At 54.2% G+C, this 25,820-nt stretch overlaps 1 protein-coding gene across 1 annotated transcript; it reads left to right on the top strand.

The window, feature by feature from the left end:
• Window positions 1-1,548: 1,548 nt before the first annotated feature.
• On the top strand, window positions 1,549-25,820 carry CDCP2 (CUB domain containing protein 2). Its single transcript, XM_019449208.2, has 8 exons — window positions 1,549-1,571; window positions 2,811-2,902; window positions 7,267-8,794; window positions 11,714-12,061; window positions 15,271-15,606; window positions 16,502-16,855; window positions 19,742-19,920; window positions 22,370-25,820. The coding sequence occupies exons 3-8, from the start codon at window positions 8,716-8,718 to the stop codon at window positions 22,694-22,696; spliced, it is 1,623 nt and encodes a 540-aa protein (XP_019304753.2). The 5' UTR covers window positions 1,549-1,571; window positions 2,811-2,902; window positions 7,267-8,715; the 3' UTR covers window positions 22,697-25,820.

The raw sequence follows: 25,820 nt of genomic DNA on the forward strand, positions 1-25,820 counted from the left end.
GGTGCCCACCCCACGTGTGTCCCTGGTGTCCAGAGATCATTTTCCAGCGGCATGTGATGCTGTTGTCAGTTCCCTCCTTTCTGAGCATGTTTCCGCAATGGCATAATAATTCCCCCCTCACCAGATTATTCTGGGGACTAAATAAATCCTCCTCCGTGCATGTATTGAGCAAACATTTCTGAACACCTGCTGGTATGCAGGCTTTCTGCTTCGTTCATCAAGACCCTGACTTTGGAGGGCTCCGCAATCTCCCAGGGTCACAGAAGCGATTATAATAAATGTGAAAGAGCCTGGCACTCTGCCTGTACACGGTGGGCACTTGTGAAGGTGGGCTCTGTCTTATCTTTCTGCCTTCCCTGGGCCTCAGTTTCCACAGCCAGAAAATAGGTTGGAAGAGGGGGTTGGACTTGCTCTCCGAAGTCTCCTTCCCCCCACAGAAGGCCCAAGGCCCTGGCCCACCCTCCTCAGGCTGCCCCACCCCTCCTCCACTCTGCCCCTTCCCTCTCACCTTGAGCTCCTGGGTAAGGCCCTGAGCAGTGATGAGGCCCCCTGGAGGCTGTGTGTGGCAATTTCTGCATTTGGAATTTCTGAAGCTTTGGCTGGCCTCCCTTCTTGATGGGGGACCTAATGAGGGAGTGCTGCTTCCCAAACCAGGATGGCCAGTGTGGCCTGAGGGGAAAGCCAGGTGGGCAGGTTGGAGACAGGAGGGACCAGGGCTCTCAATGAAAAAGGATAGAGGGGTCTTGGCCCCCATCTGTACCACTCCAGGCATCTACAGCCCTGTGCCCCAAGTCTACACCCCAGCTCAGACCTTGTCTTGCCTCCATGTGGGTAGAATTGCTGTCATGGTAAGAACATGAGCTTTCGAGCTGGTCATACTTAGGTCATACTTAGTTCAAGTCCCAACTCTGCCACTGATCATTTGTGTGATCTTGGGCAAATCACTTCATTTCTCTGAACTTCACTTTGCTCATCTATAAAGTAGGAATGCTTTTATTCCATCTCTTAACAGGTATTTATTGAGCACTTACTCTGTGCCATGACAAAATACAGTTCTCTGCCCTCCCTGTGATCAGGTGCTGGGCGCAGACAGACAGGAAGCAGCCAGGAGTCTCGACCAGGGTGGTCCTGCCTCCCAGGGGGTGTCTGGACACCTTGGGGGATACTAACACCTCCTCACAGAGCTGTGAGGGCTAAGTGGGATCAAGTGCCCAAAATATTGAGCATTGGCCTGGCACACAGTAGGTGCTCAATAAATGCTTGTTGAATAAACGAACTAATAAAAGCAGTCCTGCCTGAGCTCTGATTGCCAAACTATAAAATGGAGCTCGGCAATCCTTGCCTTGCAAAGTTGCTGTAAAGATTTTTAAATGTGTTTAAATTAATGAGTTTACATTAATAAATAGAATGTGCTATGTGCCAGGTATTTTTCTTCTAAACCCTTTGCAAATATTAACTCCTTCTTCTCATTTCACAGATAAGGAAGCTGAGGCACAGAAGGGGAAGGTTAAGGAACCTGCCCAAGGTGGCATAGCTTGGTTGTGGCTGGATATGCTTGTGCCTGGCAAACAGTGAGTTCAACAGTTGCTTTCCAGTGGGGCAGGAAGGTCTTAGGCTTGGTATCTGGTGCAAGGCAGGAGGCTCTGGAAGGCTCCCATGTGCCCGAGCTCTGGGCGAGGAGGGGCAGCTGAGGGAGCTGGTAAGAGGTGGACTGTGGTGTGAGAGTGAGAAGGGGAAAGGACAGGAGGGCCCAGAGGAGTAAGAGGAGGCAAACACTCCGGACACCTCTCTGGAGGCTGTAATCCTGGGACAGCCATTCCAGCAGCCTCTCCTGAGGCAGGGAAGCTCACCAGGGCAGTTTCCCCTTATGTAAGTAACCATGAACTTCTGGACCGTGCCTTGGCGTGTTAAAGGTCCTGCCCACCAAAGCAGCAGGACTAATTGGCTATCAAAGGGAGGTGACAGGAAAAGCTGGGCCAGCAGGAGGCTCCCTTCCAGAGCCTCCCTGACCCCTCTGCTCCAGGCCCTGCCTCTTCAGGGACCCCCAGTGATCAGGCTTCCCTGGAACCCACCCAGTACTCAGCACCAGCCCTGCAGCTCTGCAGTCCTGGGCTAGAATCCCAGTCCTGCCATTTACGGAAGACAGTGATCCTGGGTGTTTATTGTGCCCCGGCCTGTGCACTGGGCGATGGTGGGGCCTCCTTGGAGGGGACGTGTGGATTACAGGGGGCGACCTACACAAAGGGCTTAGCACAACGCCCAGCTCACTATAGTGGTTACTCCAGTTGTTGCCGTAGCCCCCTCTAGACACCAACCGTGCACAGCTCTTCATGGTTCACAAAGCCCTTTTGCTCTCAGATCTTGCATTTGGTCCTCTCGGCAGCCCAGGGAGCCCAGATAGAGAGCTGCATTAGTAACCCCCTTCACACATGAGGAAACTGAGGCTCCGGGGCAAGTGAGTGACTTGCCCAAAGTTACACAGCCTGTCAGATGGGGAAGACGCGTCCAAACCCAGGAAGATTTGAACCCAGACCCGTCACCCTTTCCACTAAACTGTGGGCTACTGGCAGTGCCCTCGCATAGCTGACGGTGAGCAGGTCCCATGAGGGGCCCATTCTCTGCCTGGCCCCTGGTTCTCGCCCTGCCCCGGGACCAAGTGCACCCACCCTGGCTGTGCTATGGGGGCGGTAGCCCCTCCTTGCATAGTTGGAAGGTTCGGTGAGATCCGATGTGGAAGGACCCCGAGCCGGGCAGGCCCCACAAATGGTGGCGATCCTGGCCCCCTTCTCACTTTCTTCTCATTGGCCCAGGAGCCGGAGGCTGTGAAGGTCACGCCCTTGTCCAGGGCCTCTCAGGGAAACCTGGTCCTTGGCCCATCTGTTCTTCTGGGACATCATTCCAGGTATGTGGCCTTTGCAATGTAGCCTTGGGAAAGGACAGGGTAGGGCGACTGAGAGAAAAACAAGAGACTTAGAGAGAGGGGAGACAGGGGAGGGAGGCCTCCTCTCCACAGAGTTCCAGCCCTGGAGCCAGGTTGTGGCTCCTAGATCTGTGAGGGGCAGCCCCCTCCTCATGTCTCCTGGGACTCTACCCCAACCCACCAACAGCCTTGTCTTGGTCAGGACCTGCCTCCCCTGCTTTTGGCTTTCCCCCTTGCTCTTTGACCCTTCCCTTCACTGGCTTTCCTGGTTGCTGGCTGTCTGTATTCCCTCCATCACACACTCACCCACTCACCCTGTGCCACCCCGTGGCTTTCTATCAGGCCCTGGCAGAGAAAGTCTGGGATATGACGTGCCCATCTCGCACCCTGCTGATATTAAGTGGGTGCTCCCCAGGTGCTCCTGGCCTCTGCCACTGGGCCCATACTCATGGGAACTCCCCCTAAGTCCCCAGGGCCCTGGTTAATGGAGAGATGTGGCTCCCTGGGGCACACCCAAGGAATCCCCTGGGTTGGCATGGCATCCCTGCTCCCAGCCCTCTGTCACACCCCCTTTTGTCAGCTCAGACCTCTGTGGGAAAGGGACGCTTTAGGCAGCACCCTTGCTGTCCCATGGGCACCAAACCCTGTCCCCAGGTGGAGTGACAGAATGCAGATAGGAAAAGAAGGGGAGAGGGGCCCCAGGCACAGATGTATATCCACAGAGGTGATACAGCTGTGCACCTGTGGAAATAGACATGAGCATATAAAGATAAATGTATGTGTGGAGAGGTGCATAGCCCCTGACACGGTCATGCATGCACACAGCTTGACATTTGCACTCAGACACAGATACACAGCCAGGGAGGGACATTCCCTCAGATGTGTTTGTACGGATCCAGAGAGAGAGAGCTGGGCACACGCAGGCATACCTGCATATCCGTGTAGGTAGAGACACGTGGATACACAGAGGCAGAAGTAGGTGTGGTCCATGTGCATGCACAGAGATGGGCGTGTGTGCAAAGAAACGGATATGAATGCACAGTGTTGGGTACAGCAGCAAAGGGCATATTCACACTCAGAAGTGGACAGTCACCCACAGAGAGATTAATGTACCTGGTGCCTGATGCACAGACACTAAGATGAGCTCGTGTGCCCGGGGAAACGGCATGACCAGATGATGACGCAGGCACACCCAGAGACGGACAGTCTGTACGGTGTCTGTACAGTGGCCGAAACAGACAGGTACGGCAGCAGGCCCTCCACCCCGGACATACTCACAGTGCCCCTCAGAGACAGCTCTTGTGTCCGCTAGGCGTCTGAGATGCAGCAGAGCCAGTCATGGAGAGGGGAGGCATCTCTATGCCAAGACACCCCCTGGAAGTTTGAAAGTGTGTCCTCAGGGCTTGGCTGTGGGAGTCTGCACAGCCAGGCTCTGGCAGGGCCCCAGGAGCCCGGGGTTGACTGTCCCGTGGGCGGCTCAGGCACTAATGACCCTCATGGGCAGGCAGCAGGCAGCCTTTGTTCCTTCTCCACCACCCCCCCGGGGACCAGGGACCGGGAGAGAGGCCGAGGCCAGGCTGCTGATTGGAGGGAGGGCAGCCGGGCAGGGAGGCCCCACCCACTAGAGACTTCCAGGAGAGTTGAAAAGTACTAGCAGACCTGAGGTCTGTGTAGCCTTTGGGGTCCGCGCAAACGGAAGGCAGGATAAGGGAGAGCATGTACCCGAGCTTAGTGGGACTGGCACTCTTCCTCACACTCCACATGCCTTAGCCATCTAGTTCTCACAATGCCTGACAGGTAGCCACTCTCATCTCACAGCTGAGGAAACGGAGGCCTGGAGAGGCGAAGTGACTTGCCCAAGATCACACAGCTAGTAGCTGCCAGAGTTGCAATCTGAACCCACATGGTCTTGGTTCTGGGAGTTGCCAGGCAAAACCACACCAGACCCTTGCCATTCCCCTTGGGGCAGAGGGGGGATTTAAAAGGACATGCTTTGGGCACAGATGAACATGGGCTCAAATTGATAGGGATGCTTCCTAGCTGTGTGTTCCTGAGTAGTTCAATCCGTCAATGGCTGCTGAGCACTTAGGATGTGCTAGGGGCAGGTGTGCAGTGGGGACGGAGACAATGAGATGATGTGCCCTGGGCCAAGCCCCGTGGGAGGCACTGGAGCGAAAAGCCCCAAAAGACAGAGGATGTTCGTAAAAGAGTCAGGTGGCCCTCGCTGTGCTAGGGGAGCACTCAGAGAGGGAGCACTCTCCCAGCTTGGGGTGGGGACAGGGCAACTCCCTGGAGGAGATGACAACATCCATCAAGGGACGATGGAGCAGAAAGAGGGGCAGTTCAGGCTCAAGGAACAGAGCATGAAGAGTGAGAGAGATGCCGGTGGCTGGGGTGTGGAACTCAAGACGGGAAGAAAGTCTGACATGTCCTGAAGAAGCATGAATGCCAAGCAAAGGACTTGGGATCTTATCCTGAGCAGAGGGGTGATGCAGTCAGACCTGCATTTTGGAGAGATCAGGGCAGAGAGCAGTTTGGAGGGGAAGAGAGCAGACAAGAGCAGAGGCACGCAGGCCAGGGAGGAGTTTGCCGTCGTCAGGCAGGGGCGAGGTGGTAAGTGTGGCCAGCGGTGGCTTCAGAAGTTGCCTCAGAGCCTAAAGTGGTCACCAAGCTCGAGCACGGACCGTGTACGTGGGGATGAGGGGCAGGGAAGCCGAGGCAGCTGCTACATTTCTGGCTTGTGGGTTGGTGGTGCCACCACCTTGAATAGGAAATCCCAGGGGAGAAGCAAGTTTGGGGGCAGCAGGGGTGGAGGGTGACAATGAGTCCACTGTAGATTCTGAGGGGCACTCTGGTGGTTACTGCCAGTTGCCAACACAACAGCCTTCTGTGCCTTGCTCTTTGCTAACCAAATCCTGGTTTTGTTGTGGTAGCACTACGCCGGCAGCCCTGTAGACCCTAGAGGAGGGAGGGGAGGGGAGAAAGTGAAGATAAGAAGTGTAGACATTGCTCTCAAGAAGCCTGGCTCTGACAGCCAGCAGATGGGTAGGGTGGGAGCTGGAGGGAAACACAGGTTTGTGAAAAGTGTTTGTATCCCTACCCACCCCCATGATGGGGAGGCGTCCGTGTGCCTAAATGTGGATGACAGAAGGAAAGCCAGGCAGGAGAGGCTGGGGACCCAGAGAGAGGGGAGCTAATGGAGGGTTAGGTCCCAGAGTCAGTGAGAGGGGCAGGCGCTGGGCATAGGAGGTAGAATTGGCCTCGGACAGGATGTGGAACCATCCTGCAGCTGGAGGGAAGGGACAGATGAGCACTTGGAGACAGGGTGGGAGATGAAGGGGTGTCTGCTTTCCATCTCTTTGTTTCTGCTGGAGGGGCTGGGGTTGTCTGCAAGGGGAGACTAGTGACTATCTGGGATGATGTCCATGGAGGGTCAGAGACAGAGCCACCTACGGAAACACGGAGAGGCTGGGGGTGGAACTGAGACCCGAGAAGAGGCTGGAGATGCTGACCAGGCAAAGGGCTGACCGCACGGTGACGGAGCGCTGCCCAGCAGTGCTCGGGGGTCCACGGCAGGTGAGAATACAGCCAGCTGGGCTTGCCCCGCAGATGTCACACCCTGGAATCTAAGCCCAAGATGAGGCAAAGGGTATGCCAGGTGTGGGACAAGCACAGGGAAAAGAGACTAGAGGTTGCATGGAGTGTGGAAAGAGACGGCTGTTTCAAGGGTAGGATGAACATTTCAGAGGTGAGTGATCCAAGGGATAGCAGGTGGAGGGTGTAGTCGTGATGACGGTGACAGTCTTCCATTCTGCGTGGCTCAGCCGATGCCATCACAGCCCCGCCTGCATCTTGGTTTTCACCGTTCCAGGCATGCAGACAGCTTCTGCCTGCAACCCCTGTGCTTTGGAGCCATTCCTTGCCCCTCACCGGTACAACTTGAGGCCATAGTCTACACCATCTGCCGGAAGTGTGCATGCGGGTTGCCCACCATGGTAGCTGCTCGTCAACATACCCTCAACTGGCTTCTTCTCAACCCTGTCTCACTTCCCCACGCCCCTGCCTGTGCTTCCTGGATCACCTCCCAAATAAGCTGCTTGCCCTTAAACCCTTGTCACAGAGCCCTCCTGTAGAGCAACTCGACCCAAGACAGCAGGCTCAAACCCTCTGGGTATTAGTTACCTCCTCTGTAAGACAGGGAGTCTAATGTGCGCCTGTGAAATTAGAAGGGCGCAAGCACAGGGACGTGAGGCTTCTGGCACCAGGCCCAGCACCCAGCAGGCACTAGGTCAGCGCTCTCTCTCATACACACAGTGGGTGTTTAATAAAAGCTCCCGTCCCCTCAGATGGCCCAGGACAGTGGAACCTTTCTGTCGCTGCCAATCAAGTCCCACAGGTAAGCCAGTCTCTCAGGCCTGACCAATCCCGATGCTCTCTGCTGAACACCTTCCAGGTGGCTTCTCATGCTGCCAGCAAAGGGCTCCCCGGGGACCTCCTGACACAAGGATGGGCCAGAGGCAACATGTGGTCTGGCAGATGGCCGTCTGAGTTCCTCTGAGGTAAATAAAAATCGTGCTTCCTCCCATGCGCGGAGCCAGGCGCCAGCTAAGACTTCCCGTGCACCATCTCATTGTATCCTCTCAGCGAGTGACGAGCTACTGTCTTTTCCTCTTCACGCTCTGGAGGCTGGGCCTCAGAGAGATTGGGCGACTTTTCCAGGCTGCTCCCACCCTGCAGGAGAGGCAGAGTCAGGATTCAGATCTCGTCAGCAGAGCCCAGCCTCCACACTGGGAGGCAGGAACATGCCGTGTTACCCTCAGATGCCCTGTCCTGGTGTACGCTCTGCACAGAGAAGGAGCTTCGCGAACGAGCCCTGGGCTGAACTGAACCAAATGGGGCTCGTAGAGGAAGTAGAAAGATCCTGTTTCCTGTCAGACGCAGAGCCCTTGAGGGCATTTCTACAGCCTGACTCCTAGCACACAGCCTGGCGCAGAGTGATGTTCAGGCAGGGTTTGTGGACCAGATGAGGGAATATCTAAGATTCTTGGCCAGAATTTCCACCGCGGCCCAGATCTGTGATCGCATTAGGAGGTGCGCACTACTATCTTCCCATTCTGTTATTCCAGCTGCCTTCTTCCGTGAAAAAGACTTTTCCCTCATCAGCTGTCCACTACCACCTCCTTCACTCTCCCTCTGAGCTAATCTGAGCATGTCTGAGGGATGCTCATCCCACCGGTCCCACTAATCAGAGCCTCCCGTCAGCACCCCCCATGGGCGGGGATGGGAAAGCCCATAGCAAACACCCACGACCTGGCTGCAAGACACGTCACCCCGTCCCATTTCCGTGACAGCCCTGTAGGCAGGGCTGAATGGCCCCACTGGACAGATGAGTAAGACTGAGACCCAGAGGAGCTAGATGACTTGTTCAAGGCCACCTGGCCACCTGGCAAGCTAGAGGCTGAGCTGGAGCGGACGCCAGATCTGCCGAGCCCCCAAACTCATGCCCTTTCTCCACCACCAAATTCCCTTCCCTCCCAAAGTTGCTTCCCTTCCTGATGCAGTGTGGCCAGTGCAGATCTCAGAATGTGTAAACCTGGTGACACTAGATCCGTCACCTTAGAGTGGAATGAAGGAAGCACCTGGGGATCGGCTTACTAATTCGAGGGGCTGATGAATTATTCAGGTCGCCATTAACTTAGAGGCCTTTTCAGCCTCACCTGTCTTTCCCCTGCTCCAGACCCTCAGATCCTGGCCTGCCCCGAGCTCTACGGACCTGTGGGGGCCCCGGCAAGGAGATGCTGGCAGAGCTGGGGTCCTGTCTGCTGCTGGCAGTGGCTCTGCTGGGCCCAGGCCCCGGGGCCCAAGCCATGACAGGTAGGAGCTCCTGAGGACAGGCGGGCTCTGGGAGGGGGTAGACGAGTGGCCAGGTGGCTGCCAGGGCCTCAGGAGGCTTCCATGTGGGAGGACAGAAAGCAGGAGGCCATATGGAGGGAGTTGGCTGAGTTGAGGATGTATTTGTTTCTGAGATGGTGGAAGACGGTATTTACGGGGTGCCTGCCATGTGCTGGGTGCTTCACAAATATGACTGCATTTCATCTTCACGGCAAACTTCAAGGTGGGCATAAGTTCTCCATTTCACAGGTGAAGAAACTGAGGCAGAGAGAGAGGTTAAGTAACCTGTCCAAGGAGGCATAGTTACCAAGGGCTAAGGGAATGGCTCAGAGAACAACTGAAGGTTTAATGCCGGAGGGAGCCTTTACTCTCCTCCTGACAGCCTGCTGTACTTCCCCACTGCCAGCGGGTGAAATCACAGTCCCTCCTAATGGCATTCAGTGTCTCTCAGGTTTGGCCCTAATCTCCGTAATATCCAGCCTCGGTTCCCTGTGTCCCTTGGGCATCCCATGTCCTGGCAGAGGATATACCCCCCTTCTGGAAATGCTTCCCCCTCAGAGCTTTCACCCCACTGTGCCCTCTGTCTGGAAGGTCCCTTTTCTCTTTTTCCATCTGAGAACCTCTGGGTCATCTATCAAACTCAGGTCAAACATCACCTCCTCCAGGAAGACTTCCACACACTTTCGTCAGCCTCAGATGCTCCCTTCTTGGAGCTCGCAGAGCCCTCTGCCTGGACCCCGGTCCCGGGTGGCTTTGTGCTGCTCCAGCCCTGTAAGCGTTGTGTGTCTGTGAAGCCAGGGGTGGGGGTGGGGTGGGGTGTCACCTCACTGGTCTTCAAGGGGCGTGCATGTTACAGGTGCTCAGCAAACAGCCCTCTGCCTGGTTTTCCTGCAGGTTCGGGTGGGCCTCCAAGAAGGGAAGGTGACGGTGCCACTCACCTAGTTGGTGGCAGAGGTGGGCTGGGTATGCAGGCGTCTCACTCCTTCCTGTAGGGGGAGAAGCTAGCTGTTCCCATTTTCCAGCCTCTGGGGCTTCAGTGGCCCTGGGGTGACCCTGGGGTGACCCTGGGGTCCCGGGTGGCTGGCTGATTGCTGGAGGACACGGCCTCCCCTTGTGCTGGCGCCTGAGGCCTCCTTGGCCACAGGAATTCTGCTCCAACACTCCCAGGGCTTTTCCTGTCCCGTGGGCAGGGCCAGGGGAAGTACAAGGACAGGCACTGGACAGAATGTCCCTCTGTCCTCCTACCATAAAGGATGAATCAGACACGGTTCCTGCCCCAGCCTGCTGCGGGGGCCAGCAGGGAGCTGACAACCTGAGCCGGGTGTGCTTCTGCAGCCCTTTCTCCCAGGTGCTCGCAGCCACCCCATTTCCCAGATGCGTGACTGAGGCTGGGGGAGTCTAAGTGACCGTGAGAGTTTTGTTCACGTCAATTCCTCCCTCCGAATTGTCCCCAACTAACAACCTTCTTGTTCCTTCTGTGGTCAGACTCAAGTATCACCTTCCCTGTGAATCTTGTCCCTCCCCTAACAGTGCTGGCCCAGCAAGATTGGCCTCCCTCCCTCTGGCCCCCAGAGCCCCTGTGTGGCCGCAGTCACACTGCTTGGCTTTGTCTCATTTGCCTAACTCCCAGCCCCTGACCAACCCCCCCCCTCCCCGTTCCACAGTGCTCTCCCCAGGGAGACACCCATTCTGAGTCAGCACAGGCCTGGCTACATGCTTTTTGACCTTTTCAGTGAACAGAGCTAGGATACTAATTTTTTTAGAAATAAAAATAAATCTTAATTTCAATTCAAATCGAGGACCACAAGTGTTCTATTTAATTTTTTAACTTTATGGTTGTATTGCTCTCCTCTTACACTGAACGTCTTAGCTTCTATTGACATTAACATACATGCTTTATTCCGATTTATAAAATACTATAAAATAGCACTACTGACTGTTATTCAAATAGTAAGTCTACTGAGTAATATTTCAGATTTCTTCGTGGTTCATTTTGTGCTGGGGATATATCCCACTAGGAACATACAGTCAAAAAAAAGCGTATTTCCACATCATTTGGAATCATTTTTCCCCATGTGAATGTGCCTCCAACCTGATATATGGCTAAGTTTATTTGTTTCAGTTTGGAATATTTAGGGATTACTTAAAAATGTCTTCTTTTTTTTTTTGCCAAGTTAAAAATTATATTAAAAGTTATTCATGATTATAAAGTCAAAATCATAAAACAAGTCGCACTGAAAGAGGTCTAGACAGCATGCCTTTTCTTCCCCTCTGTTTACTCCATCCCCTGACAGAGAATCACTTTTATGTTTCCTTCCATTGTTTTCTTTTTTTAAATATAAGCAAATATGTGCATATGAGAATGTACTTTTAACCGCAACAAGCTGTGCGCATTTTCACTCAGGGCGGGGGTATTATCATTTGTAATGTTTAAATTCCTCACTGCACACGTGTAGGGTCTGGCACATAGTTCTATTTTATCTAAAATTATAGGTCCACCCTGACATTTCCTATCTCCTTTCCCTGCTTTATTTTTCTCCACAGCACTAATCACTATTCAATACGCTCTATATTTTACTTACTGTGTTTATCATCCATGTTCCCCACCAGAATGTAAATTCCACGAAGGCAAGAATTTTTGTCTGTTCTGCTCCTGCTGTAACCGCAGCACCTAGAACATTGCCTGGCACTCAGATGATGTTTGTTGAATAAATAAAAGAATGCTTGATAAGTATTTGAGGAATAAGCAAATGAATGAGCACACATAGGCATAAATGAATTGATTTAGGGTCGTGGCCTCATGCTCCCTCAGCCCAGCCCATCCCAAAGACCCAGCTTTGTAGCTGGGCCCATCCCACAGGACCTCAGCACTGACTGAGCCATTCTTCCCTCTTGCCCCAGGTGTTAAATGTGGGGGTGTGCTCTCAGCACCTTCCGGAAACTTCTCCAGCCCCAACTTCCCCAGGCTCTACCCCTACAACACAGAGTGCAGCTGGCTGATTGTGGTGGCCGAGGGTTCCTCTGTGCTGCTCACCTTCCACGCCTTCGACCTGGAGTACCATGACGCCTGTGGCTTCGACTACCTGGAGGTCTACAACGGCGCCTCAGGAGACAAGGGCAACCTGCTGGGGAGGTTCTGCGGCCGGGTGCCCCCGCCGCCCTTCACCTCCTCCTGGCATGTCATGTCCGTCGTCTTCCACTCAGACAAGCACGTGGCCAGCCGCGGCTTTTCTGCTGGCTACCAGAAAGGCAAGGGGATCCTGGCAGGGGAGAGGGTGGCCCTGCAGGGGCAGGGGGGAGGAAGAGAAGTGGGCTAAGGCGAGACTTGCAGGCTGCTCCAGAGCCTGGGTGACCCTGCTGTCGCAGTTCGGGGGCAAAGGCAGCCTCTGGCTGTGGTCATGGTGGTTGTGGGTTCCCACCTTCACGGCAGTAGTCCTGGGAGTCCCCAGGAGGGTCTCGCTGTCCTCTTGCATTTGCCATCATCCTTCTTATCCCATGCCATGGCATCAGGACAAAAGAGAGGACACCATGCTCTGGGGATGGGCAAGAGACCCCTCCCATCCCAACCCAAGTCCTCCAGAGTATAAGATATGCATGGGTCTGTGTGGGGCTGGTGACACTCTCCCTCCCTAAGTCTTTCCTAATGCCTCTTATATTGCAGGTCCCTAACCCTCCCTCCCTCAACCAGGCTGGAAACCTGCCCCATAGTCTAGTGAGGGGGGCAGAGGCCTCCTCCTTGACTTATTCCTCCTGTCTCTAGGCCTCCCTGCATACGCTCAAACCTCCTCCCTTCTCCCAAGGCCCAAACCAAGGGCCTAAATCATGTTAGCTCAAGCAATAGACAACCACAGAGGCTCCTGGCACACAGGGTCTACCGACAGCAATTAGGGGGCTCAGGTGGGACTGCTCCCCAAGCTGGCTTTAGAGGCACAGAATTGTGGAATGAGAAAGCACAAGAATCACAGACTGATCTCATCATAGTTTTGGATGCTTAGGTTTAAAAAAAAATTTTTTTTAATGTTTATTTATTCTTGAGAGAGAGAGAGACAGAGCCCAAGCAGGGGTGAGGCAGAGAGAGACACAGAATTGGAAGCAGGCTCCAGGCTCTGAGCTGTCAGCACAGAGCCCAGTGTGACTGTGAGATCATGACCTGAACCGAAGTCAGACACCTTACTGACTGAGCCACCCAGGTGCCCCTAGACCCTTAGGTTTTTCTTTTTTTAAATTTTTTATTTTATTTTTTAAAATTTATTTATTTTGAGACAGAGAGAGACAGAGCATGAATGGGGGAGGGTCAGAGAGAGAGGGAGACACAGAATCCGAAACAGGCTCCAGGCTCTGAGCTGTCAGCACAGAGCCCGATGCGGGGCTCGAACTCACGGACCGCGAGATCATGACCTGAGCTGAAGTCGGACGCTTAACCAGCTGAGCCACCCAGGCGCCCCGACCCTTAGGTTTTTTAAATGTTAGGGTATCAAAATCATAATACCATGAGCGATGTTTTCCAACATTTTTAAAACCAGAAGTACCTTGGGGCTCCTGGGTGGCACAGTCGGTTAAGCGTCCGACTTCAGCCAGGTCACGATCTCGCGGTCCGTGAGTTCGAGCCCCGCGTCAGGCTCTGGGCTGATGGCTCGGAGCCTGGAGCCTGTTTCCGATTCTGTGTCTCCCTCTCTCTCTGCCCCTCCCCCGTTCATGCTCTGTCTCTCTCTGTCCCAAAAATAAATAAAAAACGTTGAAAAAAAAAAATTAAAAAACAAAACAAAACAGAAGTACCTGTATAGCAAATGGAACCTTATGTTAATCCCCTATATGTAAAAGAGAGGAAGGCAATATTTTATTGGTATGCCTTTACTGTATTTTGTAAGTTCATGTCTCTAGCATTTACTTATTATATGTCAATCACTGAAACCATAAGTCAATATTGATGGCCTCCAACGAGTGAAGTGTTTATATATGACCTGTGACTGTGGAGGCTGTCTTTTCAGTGCATTAAAGATAGTCTGAATACAGCATAAGAGTGAAACTTGCCCCACATGCCAGCAGACAGATGCCCCAGGTGGCTCCTGTGAACCCCCAGAGCATGGTTTGAAAGCCTCAGCTAAGGGTGTTAGTGTTGAAAAGGGTCTTGCGACTGTCAAACCTGCTCTCTCGTCTCACAAACAATAAATTTGAGAGCAGAGAGGGAGTGTGGCTTCCCAAGGTTACATGGCTGTGGGAGGGGGAAATGCTGAGACAAGAAGTCAAGCCCTTAGCCGCCCAGCCCAGTGTAGTTAGTGCCCGGTTCACAAAGCCGTGCCCTGGGGTGAGATTCTGGAGTCTTGGGAAATACCAGCGTGCCCCTCCCTGCCGGTGGCCTCCAGCTGGTCGGGTCATTCGTCATCACCCACCTCCTAATTGCGCTGGCTGCTCTGGCTTCCAGAGGGCTTTCGCCAGCATCTTAGACTCTTGCATGAGCCCGAGCCTGGTGGATCAGGCCGGGCAGGTCTTCTGACCTCTCCTACTCCCACGAGGCTCAGGGGTCACTTGCCTGGGGCCACACCCCTAAGAGAAGACGGAGCTGAGAGGACATCTCAAGCCTCAGACCACAAGCCCATTTCAAGTCCATCTCTACTTCATCAGATCCTCTCTCCAAGCCTCAGCTTGCGCATCTGTCACAGAGGTCTGAGAACACTCCTGAACTCAGAAACCTCAGGCTCTGTGCCCCACAGGCCTCACAGGAGGGGACAGTGAGAAGCAGCAGGTCAAGGGCCTGGGCTCTGCAATCAGGCAATTCCGGCTCTCCCTGTTACCAGCTGGGTGACCCGCTGTCAGAGCCCTGCCCGTGTTCCTGGGGCCTCGCCACGTCAGCGGCTCCTGCCAACCTCCGTGTCTCTATTTGAAGGCTTCCTCTGAAGTCTCAGTTGGTCACCTGTATCCCCAGCAGCCTCGGCCTGGACTCTCAGGGGTTGGTGTACAAACACCCCAGCTCCTTTCTCTCAGGTGACAGAACTCTGAGGCGTGTGCCTGACACCCTTCCCCCGAGTTCCCCAACAGGGCTCACCAGCTGGCCTAAGAATACCCTTTAGTGACCCTGGCTCCCTCATTCCTCACATGGGGCCCCCCGTGTCTCCCAAATAAACTCCTTGTGCTCGGACCCTCGTCTCGGGGGCTATCTGGGTGAACTCCAACTCCCCCAAGTAAGTTACTTACCTTCTCTGTGCCTCCATTTTCTCAACCATAAAGTGGGGAGAACCACTGAGCATTCCTCTAGGGTGATGGTAATGGTGTCAGAAGACTGTGTAGGTGCTAAGTGCCGGGCCCGTGCCTGACGCTTAGCAAGTGCACGGGGGATGGTGACGAGGTTCCCATGACATACCTGTGGGAGCGGCACGTTGGGGGGTGTCCGGTTCCCAAGGGAAGGGGTCCAGGGGACCACGGGGAGGAAGAAAGGTCAGTTAAGAAGGGCTTCCTTGCAGATGTGTGTGGCGGCGTCCTGACGGGCCTTTCGGGGGTCCTCACCAGCCCCGAGTACCCCGACAGCTACCCCAACAACGTGGAGTGCCGCTGGGTGATCCGGGCCGCCGGCCCCGCCACTGTCAAGCTGGTGTTCGCGGACTTCCAGATGGAGGGCAATGAGGAGTGCACCTATGACTACGTGGTCGTCCTTGGGGGGCCCGGCCCTGCCCACGGGCATCACTACTGTGGCAGCACCAGGCCCCCCACCCTCGTGTCGCTGGGCCACGAGCTACAGGTGGTTTTCAAGTCCGACTTTAACATTGGAGGTCGGGGCTTCAAGGCCTACTACTTCTCAGGTAGAAGGGGCTGGGGCTACACCTTGAGTCCCCCGTGCATGCTGTGTCTGTCCCTGCCCGGCCAGTACCAAGGCATAAGCATGTCTCCGCCTCTCTGAAGTCTTCCTGATTGAGTCAGAGTTAGTCCCTTCTTTCAACTCCTTTAGCAATGATCTAACACTCTCATTTATGTTTGTGCTCTGCACATTGATCTCCCCTGACTGTGAGTTCCTACGGGTTTGTCTTTGTACCTGCCGCATAGAAGGGATTCAATTAATGTTTGTACAAATGAATGAATGAACTCTTGACAGTGAAGTGAACTAGACAGTGGAGGAGACGGAGAAGGAAACAGACAATGAAAACCCACTGGGATCGGTGCTAACAGTAAGGATCATGGATGACTTCCTGGAGGAGAAGAGAATCCAGTAGTGTTTTGAAGGAGTTAGCCAGAGGCTGAAGGAAGGGAAGGGTATTCCAGGTAGAGAGGTCAGCATGTGCAAAAGCACAGAGGACAGAGAGGGCTTAGTGTGCTTGTATGCTGGATGTTTGGTGAGGCTGGGAGGTAGGGCTGGGTGAGGGGCAGTGAGAAAATGAGCAAGGTCAGGTCATGAGCCACCTTGTCTGTCAAGTCCAAGTTTGGACTCCACTCTGAGGACACGTATTAGGTCCTGTTATTGAATTCCTGGCGGGGCCAGCCCTCGTGGACTGCCAACTGGAATGAGAGTCCCAGCTACCAGCCAGTTTCAGTGTAAAGCAGGCTTTGGGATCAATGGTCTGGTTTACTGGCCATGGTGCCCATCCCCTGCCAGGGTGGTTTTAGGACCTTTATGGCGCCCGCTGCCCCAGCTGTACTGCAGAGGGTGACAGTCTCCACCCTTCTCATCATTGCTCCTCTGTCCCTCTCTCCCCAATCCAGGAGAATGCCAGGAAGTGTACACGGCTGTGCGAGGCAACTTCTCCAGTCCACAGTACCCCAGCTCCTACCCTAACAACATCCACTGCCACTGGACCATCCACCTGCCTCCTGGCTACCGGGTCAAGGTGTTCTTTCTGGACCTGGATCTGGAGGGTCCCAGCAGCCTGACCAGGACCTGCGACTTTGACCATCTGGCGGCCTTTGATGGGGCCAGTGAGGAGGCGCCCCTCCTGGGGAATTGGTGTGGCCACCACCTGCCAGCACCAGTCACCTCAAGTCACAACCAGCTTCTGCTTCTGCTGCACACAGACCGCAGCACCACCCGAAGGGGCTTCTCTGTGGCCTACATTGGAGGTCAGCTGGGGTCGAGGGTGTGGGTGTGCTGATGGGGGAGGGCAAGGCTGGGGTCCCAGGTCTTTGTAGCTTCCTCTCTCCAACCCACCAGCTAGTGTCCTCAGCCTCTTCCCGTGTGGCTACAGCATGGCCACCTGCTGCCCTGGGACCTCTGAGACCTGCCAGTGTGGCCCTTGCTTATTTCTACTACTACAGGGCCCTGCCTTTCCAGTTTCCAACTCCACGATCCCTAATCACCCTGACCCCATCTGTCTCTTTCCCCCTGGGGCCCCTGGCCTCTCTTGAGCTGTGGCTTATCCTATGTATCCAGGGGCAGTCCACAAAATATGGCCACGTTACTTATGACAAACAATTGGCATAACCATGGAGATGCCAACAAGCTTTGCTTGTGTCGGTCATAAATCCTGACTGACAGTGGCTTGTACAAATGGCCTTTTTTCCCCTCACATAACAAGAAGTCTCCAGCTAGGCAGCTGCTTTGTTGGTTCAGGGACTTTAACACTGTCTCAGCCGGTATCTCTGGGATTCTCTTGGCCTTCTGACTGCAAGATGGCTGCTACGACTCCAGACATCATATCCGTGTTCCAGGCTGGAAGAGGGTAGGGGAGATGCCAGCTACAAATGTCCCATTATCAGGAAAGCAAAAGCATTTTCAGAAGCCCTGAAAAGACTTCTTGGTCTCATTAGTTTGAACTTCAGAGGCAGCTGAGGAAGCTGGTACTGGGCTTTTCCAGCTTCCATCATGCCCATTAGAGTTGCCAGCCAGCAGCGTCCACCATCTCTGCTGTCTTCTCATCCCCTTCCCTGGGCCATGGGCCCAGAAATGCCTGTGCTCTGGACCCATTTTGCCCTCTGTCTGAGCAGAGAGAAGCTCCTCATTGTGCAGATGTGGGAAGGGAGGTCCAGAGAGAGGAAAGACCACCACAGTCACATAGGCAGTGGGGACACAGCCAGGACCAGAACTCATGCCTGCCTCCTTTGTGGCTGAGCGGGGCCTGAGGGGAGGGAGTCAGGGCTGAGCTCAGACAGACCAGTGCCACATCGAAATGCTGCCATTTACCAGCCATCCAATGGCCTCATCTGTACAAGGGGTTGGTAAGTGCCCTAGGTAGGTGGTCATTCAGATGAAATGAGGCAGATAGGTCCCAGTGCCTGACTCCGAGGACATGCTTGCTGAGGGTGGATTTTTTTCCCTCCTGTGTCTCAGGCCTGGTCTGCATTCAAAACATCTCCCCTCCATCCTTACCCCCAACACAAGTGGTGATGGGGAGGGAAATAGCAGAGCCTCAGCGATCTAGTGGCAGCAAAGTGACCTGGGCAGACCCACCCTCCAGGGCCTCAGTTGTTTCCATCCATAAACTGGGGAGGGGAGAGCTGTTCCTTTTTAGAGCAACCCCTTCTAGAGTTTCACTCCAAAGAGCCAGGTGCCATGGGATCTGCCACAGCCAACTGGTAAGTTGTCTTTTCTCTGCGGGTCTCAGTTTTTCCATCTGTAAAATGAGGACACTGGCTGAAGGATCTTTAAAATCCCCTTTGGCTCTAATAGTCTTGTTTCTGGGCATGGGTCCTCTTCCAGCTCTGTGGGATCTTGGACAAGCCCCTTTTCCTTTTGGTTCCTCCAGAGACTGAGGGTGGGGCAGCTCAAATCCTGGCTCTGTTCCAGGGCCAGGAGCCCCACTCCCACCCACCCCACCACCCTCCCCAGATCCCCATGGGAGCCCAGGGTCAGACAGGGGCACTCACGCTGGGCCAGGCTCCAGATGTGGCCCAGGCTGCAGGCGGCCTCCCAGCTGGAGGACAAGCTCAGCATCAATCAGGGGTGACACACAGTTCAGCGCCACCGAGATCATCGTGGGAGACGGCGGGCCCATAAATCCCCGACTGCCCAGACACCAGAGGCTGAAATATGTCTGAGGCATTTCCCGGAGAGGGGCTGAGAGTTCCAGGCCTCTGCCTGCCAGCTCTTCCCTTTCCCTCCCACCAGCCACCCCTTCCTCCCCTTCCACTGCCCCCGCCCCAGCCAGCACAGCCCACCCCCCCCAATACACATGCTCAAATACAAAATACACCTAGACACAAAACATCACACCATCTTGTGTGTATAGGGTGGGGAGATACCCAAAGACTCGATCCTATAGACTCAATAACGGTTAAAATCCCAACGCAACCACCGCAAACAGCCTCACCTCTCAGAGCTTCAGTTTCTGAAACTGTAAAATGGGTTTAGTTGTGTCCACCTCATGGAGTCATCGTGGGGAGAGAGTGAGGCTTCCTTCACCACCCTCTGCAAAACTACTGTTCTGCTCCCCCCACCTCCCCACATATCCCCTGCTTTCCCTGTTTCTTTTTTGCTTGATTTTCTTTCAGCCCACTCTGACATGTATTTTATTTTACATATGTATTGCCGCCTCGCCAACTAGAATGTAAGCTCCAAGAAGGCAGGGAGTTTGGGTTCTTCTGTTTCTGTTTCCATGGTGCCTGTTAGAATTGTGCCTGCACATAGCGGGCCATCAATAAATATGTGTTAAATGATTGAATGAATTGCCTGGCACATCGCAAAGAGATCAGCAAATGGTAGCTCTTCTTATGGTTAAGAATATTCACTTACTCATTCATTCATTCATTCATTCAGCACCCCACGGCCCCTGCCAAGTTCTGTGCCAGGCTGCAAGGACACGAGAGGGCCTGGTGTGTGCCCTGGAGCTCATAGTCTGATGGAGTTAAGTGGAGTAACACGTGTAAAACATCCCCATAGGGCTGCATAGGAGTCTCCCCTCTCCAAGCCTTGGTTTTCCCACACACCACCCTTTGGGTGGGGTCTGGGGGTGCTGGGGGCAGACCACCTGCCCCTTAAGGCCTCCAGCCCCTCCTTCCCTCCATCCCCAGTTGTGCCCGTGAACGTGAGCTGCTCCCGCACGGATTTCCAGATCCTGATCTCCGCACAGGCACTGGCACCGCTGGAGCGGACCAAGGTCTACCTGGGCAGCCGGAGCTGTGCCGCCCAGGAAGTCGGCAGCACCTTCCGGATCCAGGCCCGCTTCGACACCTGCGGCACAGAGTCTCAGGTAGGAGCAGGGGCGGGGGGGGGGGGGGGAGGAGGGCAGGCGTGAGGGAGAGGGTCTGACCCCTGCTGAGAGGCACCTGCGATTCCTGAGAATTCTGGCTCCAGTGACCCCACAAGCCCGGGTGCAGAACTCAGCCCCTCTTGGCTTTACCCCAACAAACTTGCTCAGTGTAGACATGACAAAATACTCAAACAGGGAAGACAGAGCAGGGGGCCCCGCTGCACAGCGCAGTGACGGCCAAAAGCCCCTACTGAAGGCTCCTCCTGCAAGGCCCTGACCCTGACCATCCTCGGAGGCCTTCCTGCCGTTCCTTGCCTTCTCCTGGGCACTCCTCGCCACCCAGTCCCCACCCCTTTAACATGCAGCCCTTGCTGCCCCCTGCTACCCCTTCCCCAACCCGTGATCCAAATCGTCCCTGGGCTCCACACAACAAAAGGGCCTTTCAAGTAACAGGAACCACTTCCCTCCAAAGGCAGTGAGGCTTACAAATAAATGAGTTTTTTCTACTATCCTTATATTGTCAAGGCTTTGACTCCAGGTTTGGGGCCCTCAGAGTCACTGGCAGCAGCCCAAGCACCTGGGATGTTTGTATTCTTAGGACAGATTGGAGGGGAAAGGAGAGACATCCCCCCCGCCCTGCCCACCCCCAGAAGGAGCTCCCATCCCCAGCCTTGGTATCCAGGGATGTGCCAGACTGGCTTGGCAGAAATCACACACTTTCCAGCAAACCCTACTGCCTCCAACATTAGCTGAATATATGCCTCTGGCCCCTCCAGCCCACCCCTCTGCTTCCCCAGCCTCCTGGAAATCTCTGTCCTTTAGACCTGAGGAAAAAGAGAAGTGGGGGCAGAGTCTTGGCTGCCAAGATGACCTGCCCTCCCCCCTACTCCATGCCCTGAGTCCTCATTCCACAGAGCCATGAAATGATGGCGACAGAGAATCCCAGAGGCAGGGAACCATGAAGTCGAGAATAAGGGATCACAGACACTCGGAGTCTCCGAGTCATGGAACCACCACCCTAACTTGGAACCAAAAAATCATGGAATCTTGGAGCCAATATCATGGGAAACATAAAAGCTGAGAACCGTAGACTCCTGGATCCCTAGTGTCACCCTTATAAGTCCTAGACCCACGAGGACCAGTCTCTGCATCGGGTCGCTTCCAAAGATGCGCAGCTCAAACAGCCAAAGGCAATGACAACCTTTCTGTGCATCTCTGAAAAAACACTGGAGACTTGATTTCATAACCAGAATACCAACCACGTCTTGTGTGGCTTTTTCCCCTCAAGTCTCTCACTCATCGAAAACCCCTAAAACTTCCCCTCACCCCCATTTTATATGATTTTTTTTTCTCCCTTCTTTACTATGTGGATTCACTTGACCCTTTCACTGGGTCCCCTGCCACTCACAGGTCCTGTCTTTCTTCATCCAGTAGCCCAATTCTGTATCACAAAAATCTAGGACATCAGTCTTCCCCAGAGGGTGTGGTGGCAGACAGGTTGAGGGTGCACATGCAGAAGCCTCTTTTGGGGACATGGAATCCGAGCCTTTTGGAAGCCCCTCTGTGACTCCCTTCCACACCCTTCCCCAGAGGGGTCACCCAGTGTCCAGTGACGACAGCTTCCAACTGCCCCTGCTTGCTCGCGTTGCGTTAGGCAGCTTCGCTGTTAAGAAGCATCAGCTCAGAAGTGCCACCACTGGACATGGGTGGTTGGGCAGCCTGAGGGGTGTAACAGCTGCTGCAGACTTGGGGTTGGTGGGGAGACTAGCCCTGTGCCACTGCAGCCCCCTGCTCCAGGCCACGCCAGACTGCCCACTAAAACACTGCCCCTCAGTTCTGGACCCAAACACCCCACCATCTTCAGGGCAACCTGCCTCCTGCCTCCCTCATCTGTAGGGGTAGGGAGGGCAGCAGTGTGCCAGGCCCCCCACATTTCACTCCTCGGCGGCTCTGCCTAAAGCTGGGTGGTGCCACTGGGATGGCCAGGGACTCCAGTTCCATGTCACTTGTGTGTCGTGTGACCTCAGACAAGGGATTTAACTTCTGGGCTTCGGTTTCCTAATCTATAAAATGGGGGTATTAATGGTGCCAATAAGAGAGGGTCACTGTGAGAATTAAATGAGATAATGCACTTGAAACAGAGGCTGGATCATGGCAAATGTCCCTGTTACTGCTGCTACTCTCTCTCATAGACCCCGCCTCCTTGAAGCCAGAGCAAGCACTGACCCATCAAAACTGATATTGTCCTTCCAGACATCCCCATGGTGTCCCTTTTACAGGTGGGGACACTGAGGCTCCAAGCAGAAAGGGAGTCAGTGGCCCAGCTGGGACTAGAACCCAGGCTCCTAGGGTTCTGCCCCCTTGGCACTGAGTCCCAACATATCTAGAGGAACAGGGTCAGCCCTTGGCCCCTTCAGGTGCGAGTGAGTGCCCTGTGACCCCCCCACAGAGGAGGAACAACACGTCGGTGATCGTCAGCGTGCTGTACATTGACTTCTCGGCTGGTGGGCAGGAGGACATCCATGAGTACGAGGTCCGCTGTGAGCCACGGCGCAAGGAGGCTTCTATCCACCTGCTGTCTGGCTCTGACTGGCTGGGGCCCTATGCCGCCACAGCCGAGCATCTTCAGGAAGCGCCACCCAGGGATGAGGTGGAGGCCCTGGAGGGCCCTGTGGCCATGGTGACCCAAGACACCAGTGACATTGTCTTCCTGGGCCTTTGCATCCTGGCTGGAGTCCTCATGGTCATTGCCATCGTGGTCCTGATGCTGCTGTGAGCAGGCAAGGGACCTGGGTTCTGGCTTCCCTGGGAGGCAGCTTGCGGTCCCCAAAACAGGAGCAGACCAGGCTTTATCGACTTGTTGGCGACCATGGACAAGTCACTGTCCCTCTCCAAGACTCAGTTTCCTAGGCTCACAGAGCTGGCGTGAGGCTCAGAGAAGAGCACGAATGGATATGAGCTTTGTAAACTATGTCATGTTGTGTGTGTGTGCAATTGTTACTAATTTGAAAGATGGCCTGCAGTAGAAAAGAAGACTCCTGTGTGTGTTACTTGGCATCATGGATAGCTGTGGTCACTGGTCACTTGTTCTGTAACTTGCACAAGTGCTTTACCCACTCAGGATAAAAACAAGGGCATCTTTTATTTTTCCAACTAATGGCTCATCACAAGCCTTCATTGGCAGGAAATTTAGTAACTGTCTAGGGGCCTCCACTCTCTTGAACTGACTCAGGAACCTTGAGGACTTCATCCACAGCAGGCCAGTCCTGCCTCCAAACTCCAGAAACAGAGAGAAAGGGAGCCGAAACCCCACCTAGTGCTGTCATCCCAGCCTCCGCCATGTGGTGTCGCTGTTGGAGGCTGGTCGTGCGCATCCCAGTGGATCCTGTCTGAAGAGGTGGCTATGCCCTGCGAGGTCAGATCCCTGCATAAAACACAGGCGGGCCCACACTGTGCTCAGCAGTGAGGCTGGAAGCTGAGGACTGGTGTCTCTTTCATGTTGGCGTTTTTCCTTAAATAGATCGTGATCCTTGACTGCAAAGCTGACTGAAGTTCCTGTGTCTTTGTCCTCACCCCTGATGTTGAGTCCATTGTTTCCCTTCAGATGAGTTCTCTTTGGAGCCTGTGGACCTTCTCCTGCCATTGGACTTCACTCAGAGCTACTCCAGCATCCCCGTGTTTCTCTAAGTTCACACTACGGGGAGCATGGGTTGGGTTCCTGGTGCTTTCTGGCATCCTCAAGCAAATTGGTCCAGTCCCCCCAGAGCTCCAAGTGGAACAGCCTTGTTAATGAAAAATAAATAAAGAAATACAGTTGTAATACACCACTTTCCCCTGCTCACCCGTATATTTGTGTAATGAATCACTCACAATCAACAGAAATCTCCACCTTGACCATGCTGACCACGGTGCTCAAGTAAGTGAATTGGAGCCTGATTATAGTTCTTTCAACAACCCAACCAACATCCACTTGTTTCCAGCTTTGTCCCCATTGTTGTGACCGGCTCCAAGCACCCAGCAGCGAAGAAGTCAAATGAGATTTCCTGCCTTTGAGATGTCTACACCCAGGTGTAGCAGCTTCGGGGAGAGGGAGGCAGACAGTAACTTGCAGAGAAAACGAGAGTGAGAAAAGCCAACAAAGTAAAAAATTAAGCAAGGGAAAAAGAGTTGCCTGGACATTAGGAGAACTGGTTCAAGTCCAAGTTCTTCTCATTAATTGTGCAAACCTGGGCAAGTCACTTTGAGTCTGTGGGCCTCGATATCTCCATCTGCAAAATGGGACCACTGTTCATAGCTTGCTGTAAGATCGTAGCAACACGATGAACTAGGGAGGTCTGCCAGGATAATGTGCCAGCAGGGGAGTTTTGACTGACACCCCGGGGTGTTGGGAGCAGAGACCCCGTCCTCTTTGTCTCTCACCCACCTTCTCCCTCTCAGATTCCTCTAGCCACTGAGCTACCTTTGCCAGCCTACAAACCACCTGGGTCTCAGTTTCTCTGGACAAGACTGATTACATCCCCCTGCCCCCAAGGTCAGCCTTCCTGCCTGCAAAGCAGGGGTGATGATAAATAACACCCGCTGCATTGGTTCTGTGTGGGGCCTGAGATCATGCATGACAGTGGCCAGTACCTGAGAAGGATTCAACAAACCTGTTATGACCTTGACCTATGAGTTCATACAAAAGCTCCAGCCTAGAAACCCAAATTCTCGGCCCAACTTTGCCACTGGCTTGCTGTGTGGCCTTCAGGAACCCATTCCCTTCTCTGGCCACAGTTCCTGTTTTTAAAATGTAACAAGCATCATTATCACCTCTGGCACCATCGCTGTCGTAGCGACGACTCATAAGCACCAGCTACATGGCAAGTGTTTGAGCTGTGTCAGCTGACGTAAGCCACCTTGTGAGGCAGACATAATTGCCCCCATTTCACAGATGAGGAAACTGAGGTCTGGGGAAGGAAGTGCCTTGCGCCAGGTCACAGGTGATGAAATGCTGAAGTGAGGCCAAGAGGAGGCAGTTCTTTCCTGAGCTGGGGCCTCTTGGGCCCCCAGGCCAAGCTCTCAAACCCAAGGGCCGTGTCTGGTTGGGAAAGGACTGGAACGGCCGACAGGGAGAGGATGGTTTTACCCACGGACGTGCCCAGATACTGCCATTCCCAGCCCTCTGGGCAGCTGACACGTTGATTATCCTGCCTGAGCCATGGGAAATGACAGTCTTTCTGACAGTACAGTGTCTATTAGAAATGAAAGGGCTGAAATGATACCCATTAGCCAACACGCCCTGGCCCAGGAAGAGTGTCTGATGGTATGTGTACGTGTACCAGTTTCCCCTTGGTGGAGAGCGGAGGCCTTAACCCCAGCTCCCCCCCCTGCACTGGTTATATGGTCTCGGGCCTGCCTACCCCGAACCGAGAGCTTCGGGTCCTCCCGCCTGCCTGTCCCGGTAGAGCCAACGTTACAGATGAGGAAATCCTTGGCAAATGGAAGTGCCAGCCCTGGGAAGATGCCTTCTGGCCTCCTGGTCAGGCAGACCGGCGTTCATTTCCATTCTCGCCCTGACTCTGTGTGACCTCGGGCAAGTTGCTTAACCTCTCTCAGCCTCAGTTTCCTCATGCGCAGAATAGGGACACAAAGATGCTCCTCCCGAGGTCATCGTGAGGCTTGAGAGAACACAGGGAGAGCGCCCACATGGGGCTTCCACCTGTACGATTCTGGAAGCTGGCAGGCCCCGGCCAGGCGAGGGCCTCTTCCCCGAGGAGTCCTCAAATCTCAGAGTCGGAAGGGTCTCCCCAGACTCCTAGCTCCCCTGCTGATCTTCAAGAGACCATAATCGTTCCCACCCCCAGACTGTCACTTTGTACCCCTTTGCCTTCCTTCGTAAGACGTATCGCCGTCTGAAATGA

The sequence above is a fragment of the Panthera pardus genome, unplaced genomic scaffold, assembly GCF_024362965.1.
Source record: "Panthera pardus isolate Hobbes unplaced genomic scaffold, ASM2436296v1 HiC_scaffold_11, whole genome shotgun sequence".
NCBI classification, from domain to species: Eukaryota; Metazoa; Chordata; class Mammalia; order Carnivora; family Felidae; genus Panthera; species Panthera pardus.

What these genes read in the sequence shown, in the direction of transcription:
- CDCP2 (XM_019449208.2), top strand. Translation starts at nt 8,716, where the DNA reads ATGCTGGCAGAGCTGGGGTCCTGTCTGCTGCTGGCAGTGGCTCTGCTG. An exon ending in CGGGGCCCAAGCCATGACAG is followed by an intron (nt 8,795 to 11,713) that starts GTAGGAGCTCCT and finishes CTCTTGCCCCAG; the next exon opens with GTGTTAAATGTGGGGGTGTG. An exon ending in CTCTGTGGCCTACATTGGAG is followed by an intron (nt 16,856 to 19,741) that starts GTCAGCTGGGGT and finishes CTCCATCCCCAG; the next exon opens with TTGTGCCCGTGAACGTGAGC.